This window comes from Denticeps clupeoides, unplaced genomic scaffold, assembly GCF_900700375.1.
Source record: "Denticeps clupeoides unplaced genomic scaffold, fDenClu1.1, whole genome shotgun sequence".
NCBI classification, from domain to species: Eukaryota; Metazoa; Chordata; class Actinopteri; order Clupeiformes; family Denticipitidae; genus Denticeps; species Denticeps clupeoides.
Genome location: NW_021630015.1, coordinates 198,714 through 211,131, shown reverse-complemented (window position 1 = coordinate 211,131; position 12,418 = coordinate 198,714). Strand labels below are relative to the sequence as shown.

Sequence of the window (12,418 nt, the reverse complement as noted above, 5' to 3'; positions counted from 1 at the left end):
GGGTCTTCTGGTTTATAGGCGAGTGTGTTACCCGCCAGGCTACGACCACCCAGTCTTTTATAAACGTGCTGATGTTGACTGAAGCTCGGGACTCGGGACTCGCTGCTGGTAAAGATGGACCTGAAGAACTGATCTTTAATCTTTGCTTTGTGTGCCACTACTGATGCTGTGTGTGTGTGTGTGTGTGTGTGTGTGTGTGTGTGTACACTGACAGCCACAGTAGCCCATCCAGAAATACCGCCACACTCTCACAGTGCAACACACACATCTATCTTTACACTCACCAGAGGAAAAGATTTTAATAAAATGCAGTTTTATTGATAAAACATTAATAATCAGGTACATTCATTCCAACATCCCAGTAAATGAAGAAGAAAGGGGGAAATGGAGACTCACATGAGAACGAAAACTGGGACAAAGGACACGTGAACCCAGAAGGGACGGGTGACGAGAAGGCAAATGTAGCCAGGGGTCAAAGGTCACTTTTGCCCTCTAGTGGTCAGACATCTACTTTCTTCACCCTTCAAAGCTTCTGGGCCCATTTTATTCTTCATAATTTCATTTGAATAATATATTGAATGTAACATGGCGTACATGCATCTGGTCAAACGGCAGAGCCAGAACCCACATCCAGATCTCACGACCTGACCAGACGTCTGGTGCTTCACTCAGCTGCTGGTGCCAGGATCCCGACAAGGTCCTCACAAACACACAACTTTCTGTCTCTCAAACCAACTATCAAGCAAGCGAACCGAGTCCACCTCACCTTCCCATGATGCTCTTGTCAGCCATACCCGGCTGTTTGTTCTGCTTTAGGGACGAGAACATCATGTCCTGACATCGAAGGGCAGCAGACAGTTGGCGCTCATCATAACCTTCGGATTCATGAGATGAAAGAACTTTCTCTATTGATGATTATGACATCTCCTCTCTGTCTTGATGTGAGCTGTGATGAATATGAATGGTTAATAAGCAGCCAGGTGCAGGGTGAGGTTATGGACCAGGCTGGTCTCAGTTCAAGTTCTGCTGGAACATCACCGCCGCGCTGCTCTCCTGCCTTCGCCGCTCTGAACTCTGAATGTTTGACCAACACGTGTTGCACCAGGACCTTGACTCTGGAGAGCTGTGGGGAGGGGCTGGGAACCATAAAAGGAGAAGGCAGCAGCGCTCTGAGGATCCTGAACGTTCTCTGGGCTACAGGATGGAGAAGGTGGGAACGTGGCTCCTGGTGACGCTTCTGCTCCTCCAGCAGGTAAAGAGTAAAAATCCCGTTTGGTGGATGTGGGTTCCCGTTGTGCGTTCCTCAGAGGTGGGTTCCTGGTGGGTTCCCATGTGTGTGGTGTGATGATGTAGCTACGGACCCACAAACTTCGCAAACTAGCCTAATACTATTAGAACGGAGCAGCTAACCGGCCAGCTTCCGTCGCGGGAATCGTAGGAACAGAATATTTACACAACTCTGCTGATGCTGCACTATTTACACAGTAGTTGCACAATTAAACACACAACTGGTGGGCCGAGAAATGAATCCAGTCCTAGCCTGTGTTGGCGAGCTGATGAGGTGAGTGAGCGCAGAGACGGGACATTCCGGAAACGATGATTTATTTAAACAATAAAGAAACACGGCGCGATGGCCGAAAAACGGGAAATAACGGGGAGAACAAAAACTAGCCCGCAGGCGAACAGTTGCGAGGAAAATGACGCCGATCGGCGGCCGTGTGGCCCCAGGTGACGTCTCCAGCTGACGCCCATCCTGACACGTGGACTCTGTTCCAGGTGCTCGGTGCTCCCGAGTCGCCGGGGGGACAGCAGCTCCGGCGCCAGGCGAGGATGACGCCGCTGTGGAGGATTCTGGGAAGCAAGCCGAAAGGAGCGCACTGCAAGAGTCACTACGAGTGCATCTCGCTGCTCTGCAGGTCAGGAGCGGCGACGGCGGCGGCTTCGCGCTTCTGGCCATGCGGACGCGTGTAATCGAGTCCTTTCCGCCCCTGCAGGAACTCGCGCTGCTCGACTGACCAGGCGGTGACCTCCCGCTGACCCCCACCGAGCCGGACCCAGAGAAACCAGCACTTTAAACCACAACTAATGTAGCAAATCCAGACCTCTTCCATGTAGGGACCACGAGAACGTACTGTACGCCGCCAAAATACAACACAGGCGCTTTTTTACTTGAAATATTTAAAGTCAGGACGGCCCACAAATGAAATCCTGTTGGTTTTTGTTATCTGAGGTACTGTAATATTTACTGTTCTGCTTTTCTGTGATGTACTGTGTCAGGTTGTCGCTGTAAAATGTAGTCCTAGTTATAAGACTCTGTACAGGGTGGGCCATTTATATGGATCCACCTTAATAAAATGGGAATGGTTGGTGATATTAATGTCCTGTTTGTGGCACATTAGTATATGTGAGGGGGCAAACTTTTTAAGATGGGTGGTGGCCATAGTGGCCATTTTGAAGTTGGCCATCTTGGATCCAACTTTTGGAAGGAAGAGGGTCATGTGACACATCAAATTTATTGGTAAATTCACAAGAAAAACAACGGTGTGCGTGGTTTTAACGTAACTTTATTCTTTCGTGGGTTATTTACAAGTTTCTGACCACTTATAAAATGTGTTCAATGTCACCAGCCATTCCCATTTTATTCAGGTGTATCCATATAAATGGCCCACCCTGTAGAATCTGTAGAACCAAGTGTACTGTAAGAGGCGTGGTCAGCCTCGCCTTCATGTGCTGAAGCTGGGAGCTTCAAGAAATAAAGAGTTTTTAACCATTTCTAACGTGTGAAAGTCTGCATGTGATCTGTACAAATTCAACACTGAATTCAGCATCAACACTACTTTCAGAGTACTGAATTCAGAATACTGCTTCGCTCTTTCACTATTTACCATGGATGTCGGTAGTGAATTTATCGATTACTTCTTGCACATCAGCATCAGTGGTGGCCTAGTGGTTAAGGAAGCGGACTCGTAATCAGAAGGTTGTGGGTTCAAATCCCGAACAGCCAAGATACCACTGAGGTCCCCTTGATGAAGGTCCCATCCCCACACGCTGCTCCCCGGACGCCTGTCATGGTGTCCACTGCTCACCAAGGGTGATAGTTAAACACAGAGGACACGTTTCACCGTGTGCTGTGCTACAATGACGATCATTGTGACGATTTTATAATTTATTACTGACTGTCGTCCCTCTCATGTGTGTGGGTGACAGATGAATTTTGCCGCATTAGCAGTCGCTTGCTTTATCTGAATGAGGATCATTCCCGTCTTCTGAATCGGCGTGACGGCTGGATTCACGGTCAGAGATCTGGATCCTGCTGACCTGTGGCATTTCATCTGAACCATGTAACGGACACCGGCGCCCGGCGCTCCTCTCTGACATTAACACACATCACATGACCATCATCGGAGCGCGGCGCGGTGGTGTGGAGAGGACGGCGGAGAAGTGCAGGAACCATGAGGAGCCGCAGCAACTCCGGCGTCAAGCTGGACAACTACGCACGGACCGTGCAGCAGACCATCCTGCGCCATCAGGTACCGACGGGCTCTGATAAAGCATGAAGAAGAAGGCGGCGTGGTGCAGAGTGTGTGAGTGTGTGTGACCTTCGCAGGACCCGGTGACAGGGCTGCTCCCCAGCAGCCCGGACGTTCCTCACGCCTGGGTACGAGACAACGTCTACAGCGTCCTGTCTGTGTGGGCGCTGAGTCTGGCCTATCGGAAGAACGCCGACTGGGATGAGGACAAGGCCAAGGCCTTCGAGTTGGAGCAGGTAGAGCAGATCACCTGAGTCGGAGTGTATGTGTGTGTGTGCACGTGTGTGTGATGTGTATGGTGTGTTTGTGTGGTGTGGTGTGTGTTGTGATGTTTGTGTGGTGTTTGTGGGTGTGTGTGGTGGTGTGTGAGTGTGTGTTGTGTGTGGTGTGTATGTGTGGTGTGTGAGTGTGTGTGTGTGTAGGGTGTGTGTGAGTGTGTGTGTGTGTTGTGGTGTGTGTATGTGTGGTGTGTGAGTGTGTGTGTTGTGGTGTGGTGTGTGTGTGGTGGTGTGTGAGTGTGTGTGGTGTGTGTTGTGTGGGTGGGGTGTGTTTGTGAGTGTGTGTGGTGTGTGGTGGTGGTGTGTGTGTGTTTGTGTGTGTGGGGGGGGGTGTATGTGTGGTGTGTGAGTGGGTGTGTGTGTGTGTGGTATGTGTGGTGGGTGTGTGGTGTGTGAGTGGTGTGTGTGGGGTGTGAGTGTGTGTGTTTGTGTGTGTGTTGGTGTGTTTTGTTTTGTGTGGTGTGTGTGTGTTGTGGTTTGTGTTTGTGTGTGTGTGTGTGTGTGTGTGTGAATGTTCTGGGCCTGAACTGACAGGCAACACACAGGGGTTGAGTTTCCCTGACAGATGGGAAGAAAGGTCAAAGTTGAAACTGTCTCCCTGTGTGTCCACTTCAGAGCGTGGTGAAGCTGATGAGGAGTCTGCTGCAGTGCATGATGAGACAGGTAACGGTCTTCTCAGCTGATCCTGGAGGTCCTCCCATCACTCTCTTGAGGACAAACACATCTGACTGTGTCTTCGTCTCCAGCTGGACAAAGTAGAAAAGTTCAAATACAGCAAGAGGGTGACGGACAGTCTGCATGCCAAGTACCACATGAGGACCTGCGCCAGTGTACTGGGGGACACCGAGTGGGGACACCTGCAGGTGGATGCAACCTCCATCTTCCTGCTCTTCCTGGCCCAGATGACAGCATCAGGTTCATCTCTCAGTTCTTCTTGCTGCTGGTTCACCTCTATCTTCCCATCGGCTGAGTATTTTGTGTGGTATTTTGTGCAGGGCTACACATCATCTACACACGAGATGAAGTGGACATCATCCAGAACCTCATGTTCTACATAGAGACCGCGTACAAAGTGGCTGTGAGTTTTCATTCTGCAGTAATGTTATGCTGAAGTTCTCACTGTTCTGCAGGTACTCACTGTTGCCTCTTAACAGGACTTTGGAATGTGGGAACGTGGAGACAAAACCAACACGGGAATTCCTGAGATCAACGTCAGCTCCATTGGGATGGCAAAGGTCAAAGTTCACTTTACGGTTTCAAATGGGGCCAGCGTTGAGTCTGATGGAATTAACCTCCAAGAACCCTGTGGTGCACCATGCCGGGGTTTTTATGTTGTGTGTCTTCTACTGAGCTGAGGACTATTTCAATGACAGGACTTCTCTTTGCAGGCAGCACTAGAAGCCCTTGATGGGTTGAACCTTTTTGGGGCTAAAGGAGGTCCAGAGTCAGTTGTCCATGCCTTGCCTGATGATATTCAACACTGCCAGGTGAGAGGCGCACAGCAGCTGGCAGATTTTATGTGGCACTTGGGTCTAAACGAAGAACCACTTTCTTTCCACCATCTGCTCCGGATACAGTCCATCCTGAACTCAATGCTTCCAAGGGCATCCACGTCCAAAGAGGTGGACGCTGGAGTGCTGTCCATCATCACCTACCCTGCGTTTGCTGTGGAAGACCTCAACATTGTAAACCTGACCAAGGAGGAGATCATCTCGAAGCTGCAGGTCATGAACCTCGATCCCCTCTATGATGAGTGGACAACATGACAAAGGTCCCAAAGAGTTTGTTGTGATGGCCTGTGATCACGTAGGTCCATACAACGTTCTGACCATGAAGGTCAATGAGTCTCAAGAAAGAGAAAGTATATGATCAGTGAACATGAACAATATTTGAATCCTCCACTGGTACCAATGTTCATGTTTATCATATGTCTGGTCTGGTCTCAGCAGAAGTGATTCTATTCTGGTCATGTGATCTGGTCACGAGTTTCATTAAATCCATGGTGTTGATGTTGTTCATGTGGAGATCAATAAGATGTTTTATTCTGCTCTGTCTTGTGTAGGGCAGGTATGGATGCTGCCGTTTCCTCAGGGATGGTCATAAGACCCCTAAAGAGGTCACGTAAATTCTAATATAAAAGTATATTCAGATCATTCTTCTAGTAACTTTTCCTTCATGTTTGAACATGTCATTCTTATTATCTGACTGAGAGTAAAACAGCTCATAAAAAAGCTCAAAGCTGTTTTCTGTGTCCCAAACCCACTCAGGACCCCAACCGACTGTATTATGAGTCGTCGGAGCTCAAGCTCTTCGAGAACATTGAGTGTGAGTGGCCTCTATTCTGGACCTACCTCATCCTTGATGGCATCTTCATCCACAACTCAGAGCAGGTCTGTTGCAGAATTTCCTCCCTCCTCTCACCTATGCATATTAAATTAGAGTTGTGCTCTCTCATTGTCTGTGTGATGAGAAGGTCCTCCTCAAACCCTGCAGGTGGAGGAGTATCGAGAGGCCCTGGACGCCATTCTGATCCAGCAGAAGGACGGTGTGCGGCTGGTGCCTGAGCTCTACAGTGTCCCATTAGATAAGGTGAATGTTTACAGCTCCGTGGTCTCCTCACATGAACTATACACACTGAAGAACACAGAACACTCTGGAACATTACTGACACCAGTACAGAACAAACAGATCAAGGAAGATGAAGCCCATCAGGATACATCAGGGTTCAGATTATGACAACCAACCCTGTCCTGGAGGGCATCAGCCACCCACAGCATAGCTCTTTCCATGTTCCACCACACCATGCCTGGTTCAACTTGTGAAACCTTGGAGACACCTACTTTTACACTTGTGGTCAACTTGCAGTCATGGTGGAGCTACTTACATCCAGGGCTCCATGTTTTGAGGAAAATGAAAATGAAAGTCTGCTTCTAATCCAGGTGGATGAGGAATATGCCAACCCTCACACCGTTGACCGGGTTCCTCTGGGCAAATTACCCCTGAAATGGGCTCAGTCTCTGTACGTGATGGGGAACCTTCTGGCCGAGGTACATCCTGCTCGTTCTTCTGCTTGGAGGACAGTAGGTGCAGGTTATTACAGAAACATGACTTGGTTCTTTCTCCACCAGGGCTTCCTAGCGCCTGGAGAGGTCGACCCTCTGAATAGACGTTTGGCGACTGTGCCCAAGCCTGATGTAGTGGTTCAAGGTGCCAGGTCTTCATGCACATTATTTTGTTTCTTCTGAGCTCACCTTCTTAATTCTTCTTCTCCTACATCTGCAGTTTCCATCTTAGCAGAGACAGAGGAGATCAAGCAGCTGCTGCAGAAACATGGCATTGATGCTGAAACCCTGGAAGACATCTACCCAATCAGAGTCCAGCCATCCAGAGTGCTGAGCCACATCTACGCCAGGCTGGGTGAGTGGCTGTCAGGACACGTTTCAGCACCACCGTTTCTGGTGACGAGATAAATAACGTGGGGACGGACGTCCACAGGGCGGAATCAGAGGCTGGGACTCACCGGGCGGCCGTACCGACGCATCGGCGTGTTGGGAACATCCAAACTCTACATGATCCGTGGCACGGTCTTCTCCTTCACTCCTCAGGTAGGCCGTTCCAGGTTCTGCTGTCCTCACCTTCTCCCTCGCCTGGCTGTCCTCTGTTACGCGCGTGTCTTTCTGCCCACAGTTTTTGGACCATCAGCAGTTCTATCTCGCCCTCGACAACCACATGATTGTGGAGATGCTGCGTACCGATCTGTCCTACCTCTGCTCTCGATGGAGGATGACCGGCCAGCCGACCGTCACCTTTCCCGTGTCTCGCGGCATGCTGAGTACGTAGCCACGCCCCCAACTCTCACCTCCCCTCGCCGCTCGCCGGGGGTCATGTGTGTATCGTGTCGGTGTCGTGTGTGTAGATGATGACCACAGTGATGTGAGTCCCGTGGTTCTGGCCGCCCTGAGGAAGCTGCAGGATGGATACTACGGAGGAGCCAGGTCAGTGTTCTGATCTTCTTCTTGCAAGGTGGGTGGAAGAGAGTTAGCTTTAAAAAATTGCCGTTATCTTTTAGCTGTTTTGAGATAAGATTTGAAAAAAAAATTTTTTTTCAATAAATGCATGAACACAACTGTACTAATAGTGCAAATAAAAAAGGAATTTACATTTTAATTCTATATTTAAATGTTTTATACAACATACCTCAGTACACACATATAAATAGCACATATAACATTATATACTCAGATTTATTCCATTAATTACTACAAATTGTACTTAAGTAATAAGTTATTAATATTATTTTTAGGAAATACCAGAATTAGCACGTTTAATTGTCTTTTCTAAAAAATTAATTAGAAATTACAGTCAAACATTTGCTCTTGCTCAGTACTCTTTATTTTTTAAAATATTTTGGATGACTTCTTTGGGTGGCCTAGCGGTCAAGGAAGCGGCCCCGTTCCGCCAAGGTGCCACCGAGGTCCCCTTGATGAAGGTCCCGTCCCCACACACTGCTCCCCCACACTGATCACCAAGGGAGATGGTTAAATACGGAGGACACGTTTCACCATGTCACCGTGTGCTGTGCTGCAGTGTCTCACGATGACAATCACTCCACTTTCACTTTCTAGTTGAGTATCGTTCATTTCATTCATCTACCCACCTCTGGCTATGAGCGTGTGTCTTGCCTGAACACCCACAGGGTGACGACGGGGACACTGTCCACCTTCCAGCAAACGTCCTGCTGCGCTCATCTGACCTTCATGGACTGTGGTGAGCAGGAGTGACGCCGGATAGCTGAGCAGGTGTCATTTCTGTGTATGTGAGTGTGTGTGTGTGTGTGTGTGTGTGTGTCCACCAGAGGTGGACGACCTTGCTCAGTACCTGCACCAGCTGCTCTCTGTCCCCAAGGACACTCAGCCGATCAGCTCCACCGAGGGCGGCCTCAACCGATTCCGGGCGGCAGCCAATAAAGCGCGAGAGATGGTGTCTCTGGTGCACAAAGCGCGCGAGCTGAACATACACAGTGAGGAACGCATCTTCACTCCTCCCTGGCTGTGGTGGCGTCATCTGATCGGGTCTGACCTTTGACCTCCTTGTAGACGTGCACATGTATCTTCCTACCAAGCTGTTCCGCGGCCCTCAGCCCGACCCTGCAGGTGGGACGTGTGGACGTCTCATTCCAGCAGACGTCACCTGTCAGCAGGCGCCTGAGGACCAGCCGTCCACCAGCATGAACCTCCCCAGGGACACGGACGGAGGAGTCGACCACGCGGCGCTGGTGCAGATGCTGAAACAGACTCACAACCTGCAGGACCAGGCGGACATTCTCTACATTCTCTACAAGGACAGGTGAGTGTCGGTCGGCCTGGCGCAGGGCGGGGCTCCGGACTGACCAGTGTGTCTCAACCGGGACTCCAGGGGTGTGGACTGGGACACCAGGCTGCACGGTGCAGGCTGGACCGTGTGGCGGCTGCTGGGTGAGCTGTACGAGAAAGCCGGGACGCTGAGACACTGGGGTCTCATCCGCATGACCTGTGGAATGCTCCGGAAGAAAGTGGAGCAGCTGGATGAGGGTAAAGTGGCCCCTGCTGTTACTGCAGGGTGTCTGTTGTGGAAGGTAATGAGTGTGTGTGTGTGTGTGTGTGTGTGTTCTGTTTGAAGGCCTGCACAGACCTGTTAGCTCATCAGAAGCACTTGACTGTGGGTCTGCCTCCAGAACCTCGAGAGAAGACCATCTCAGCGTGAGGGCCACTTCCAGAATTAACATCATCCAGGTTCCTACACCCCTGGTAGACCACAGATCTTACAGATTTTACTCTGTTCCTCTCACAGCCCCATGCCTCCAGACAAGCTGGCAAGGTTGATAGATGAGGCGAGCGAGAAGAACCTCACCATGGCCGTCCTCACTCAGGTGAACAGCGAGAAGACGGAGGACACATCCTCACATTGTTAAAGACAAACAGTCTAACACACGACGGTTCTAATCACCCACACCAAACGTCTATTAGAACTTCATTATTCCTGCCACGCAAGGATGGTCTGCAGCACCTGGACACAGTGGCTGTAGATGTTATCTATTTCATATTTATATTCATCAGAACATCATTATTAAATACATCTGTTATGGTGTTATGGTGCTTTTTGTCTCGTTTTGATTATTTTAATTCCCTGACCCGGCTCACATCACTACTATCCTCCCAACTTCACCAGTAACTTCACCAGTTACTTTCCTTTACTTTAGCTAGTCGAATGGAGCAGGACAAGTTGTCCCACCAGCCAGAGTCGATTGGGACCGGAGACCCCGTGAAGAGGGAATTTTTAGTCTCTTTAGTTACCCATCTGATGTAGAACCACATTCCTCTAAACTCCACCCACTCCCACAGGAACCTCCTGACCGTCCCACGCATCTCCAAATTTGAACTTCTGTAATTTACTTTCTTCTGTACGTGAAGTGACTGTGTGAAATGAAGCGGAACATCACGCCGCTGCTGTGTTGCTGTGGCAGGAGGTCCTGGTTTTCCTGGCGATGATCATCCGAACGCAGCCCGGCCTGTTCGGCGAGATGTTCCGGCTGCGCGTTGGCCTCATCGTCCAGGCCATGGCCACAGAGCTGGCCCAGTCCCTCAGCTGCTCCGGTACCGACCCACCGTTCCTCGCTCTCACGCGCCGGTGTGTGTGTGTGTGTGTGTGTGTGTGTTTTCACCGTGTCTGTGTGCACCGTGCGTCCCGCAGGAGAGGAGGCCACGGAGAGCCTGATGAACATGACGCCGTCTGAGATGAAGAACCTTCTGCACCACATTCTGAGCGGCAGGGAGTTCGGGGTTCAGAGGAGCGGTGAGTTGGACCCGCCGCTTGCGTCACTTCTGCCGTCTCACTCTTGCTTCTTGTGTCCCTGTCCCAGCTCGCTCCATCGGCCAGACCGCGAGTCCCGCCTTGTCCCTCCACGATATGAGCCAGGCAGGATCCACCCAGGCCGCCACGGTCAGCACGGAACCGTAATTTACCGTAATTATCTCTACTGCTCTTCTGCTGCATCATTCTCCACCTTCTCTGTCTTCTGCAGTCCCGGCTGAGCCACTCCCTGGACATGGACAAGGTAGAATCTGGAGTGAGGACCAGCTTTAGTTCTACTTCTGTTCTAGTAAAACCCGCCCGCGTTCCAGCTCAGTTGTCTCCGTCGGTGTGACCGACAGCGTTACAGATTCCCGCCAATCGAGGTGTTCCAGGGGGCGTGGCCGGGGCGGGACTCCAGACAGGGACAGTGGCTGCGCCGCCGCCGCCTGGACGGGGCCCTGAACAAGGTTCCTGTCGGCTTCTACCAGAAAGTCTGGAAGATTTTGCAGAAGGTAAGATGGGAGCCAGAGGTCAAGCTGAAAGTGGGACCCACATGCATGACGTTCTCCATGTTCTCCGCGTTCCTACAGTGCCACGGCCTGTCCATCGAGGGGTCTCTACTTCCGTCCTCAATCACCAGCGAGGTACGAACCGGGGGCGGCGGCCACGCCGTCTCACGCCGTCTCACGACTGACCGCACGTTTCTCGCGATCAGATGACTGCTGGCGAGATCAAGTTCGCGGTGAACGTGGAGACGGTTCTGAACCGCGTTCCACAGCCGGAGTACCGTCAGCTTCTGGTGGAGGCCATCCTGGTGCTGACCGTGCTGACCGAGGTGGACATCGGCAGCGTAGGTGACGTCATACGGGTGGAGCAGATCGTGCGCATGGCCAGTGACATGTTCTACTGCGACCAGGTCCGGATCCGTACCAGTCCAATTTTATTTCGACAAGATTATGGTGGTAAAAAGCTTCAGAAATGAACCCATACTGATGACCTTTGACCCTGCAGAAAGCTGTAGGAGCAGAGGACGCCCTGCTGGAGAGAGACCAGTCCACCAGCATCTGCCGGCTGCTGTATGACTCCGCCCCCAGCGGCCGCTTCGGCACCTTGACCTACCTGTCCAAAGCCATCGCCACCTACGTCCAGGACTTCCTGCCCGGTGGGGCCTGTGCTGTGCAGTGACCCGGCCTAGAACGTTCCATCAGTGTGAAGCCTAAAAATGTTCTGACCTTTCTGGGGTTAGATTGTGTGGAACCTTGAATTTAAACATAAATATAAAAAATATATATACAGTACAGGCCAAAAGTCTGGACACCTTCTCATTCAACGTGTTTTCTTTATATTCATGACCATTTACGTTGGTAGATTCTCACTGAAGGCATCAAAACTATGAATGAACACATGTGGAGTTATGTACTTAACAAAAAAAGGTGAAATAAGTGAAAACATGTTTTATATTCTAGTTTCTTTGCTCTGGTTACTGCTTTGCACACTCTTGGCATTCTCTCGATGAGCTTCAAGAGGTCGTCACCTGAAATGCTTCTCCAACAGTCTTGAAGGAGTTCCCAGAGGTGTTTAGCACTTGTTGGTCCAGCTCACCCCAAACCATCTGGATTGGGTTCAGGTCCGGTGACTGTGGAGACCAGGTCTCCACTTTTTGTTAAGTACAGAACTCCACATGTGTTCATTCATAGTTTTGATGCCTTCAGTGAGAATCTACCAACGTAAATGGTCATGAAGATAAAGAAAACACGTCAAATAAGAAGGTGTCCAGAC

General features: G+C 50.5%; 1 protein-coding gene across 2 annotated transcripts; it reads left to right on the top strand.

Annotated features, from left to right (window-relative positions):
• The first annotated feature begins 3,371 nt into the window (after nucleotides 1–3,371).
• On the top strand, nucleotides 3,372–11,936 carry LOC114780380 (phosphorylase b kinase regulatory subunit alpha, skeletal muscle isoform-like). 2 transcript variants are annotated; one of them, XM_028967656.1, is made up of 31 exons: nucleotides 3,372–3,530; nucleotides 3,608–3,766; nucleotides 4,424–4,471; nucleotides 4,555–4,723; nucleotides 4,804–4,886; nucleotides 4,963–5,043; nucleotides 5,197–5,295; nucleotides 5,386–5,532; nucleotides 5,871–5,924; nucleotides 6,076–6,198; nucleotides 6,302–6,397; nucleotides 6,748–6,855; nucleotides 6,937–7,015; nucleotides 7,091–7,225; nucleotides 7,304–7,413; nucleotides 7,496–7,640; nucleotides 7,725–7,803; nucleotides 8,505–8,575; nucleotides 8,664–8,828; nucleotides 8,905–9,154; nucleotides 9,224–9,378; nucleotides 9,468–9,546; nucleotides 9,638–9,716; nucleotides 10,311–10,440; nucleotides 10,538–10,639; nucleotides 10,707–10,786; nucleotides 10,869–10,901; nucleotides 10,999–11,151; nucleotides 11,230–11,283; nucleotides 11,355–11,555; nucleotides 11,651–11,936. In XM_028967656.1, the coding sequence occupies exons 1-31, from the start codon at nucleotides 3,453–3,455 to the stop codon at nucleotides 11,822–11,824; spliced, it is 3,519 nt and encodes a 1,172-aa protein (XP_028823489.1). In that variant the 5' UTR covers nucleotides 3,372–3,452; the 3' UTR covers nucleotides 11,825–11,936. The 2 variants fall into 2 exon arrangements, with proteins under 2 accessions (XP_028823489.1, XP_028823488.1); XM_028967655.1 differs by having other exon boundaries at nucleotides 10,869–10,913.
• The last annotated feature ends 482 nt before the right edge of the window (nucleotides 11,937–12,418 follow it).

Bases quoted from the DNA above. Each gene is read 5' to 3' on its own strand.
- LOC114780380 (XM_028967655.1), top strand. From the start codon at position 3,453: ATGAGGAGCCGCAGCAACTCCGGCGTCAAGCTGGACAACTACGCACGG. The intron at 3,767-4,423 runs GTAGAGCAGATC...TGTCCACTTCAG, and splicing joins AGGCCTTCGAGTTGGAGCAG to AGCGTGGTGAAGCTGATGAG. The intron at 6,199-6,301 runs GTCTGTTGCAGA...CAAACCCTGCAG, and splicing joins TCATCCACAACTCAGAGCAG to GTGGAGGAGTATCGAGAGGC.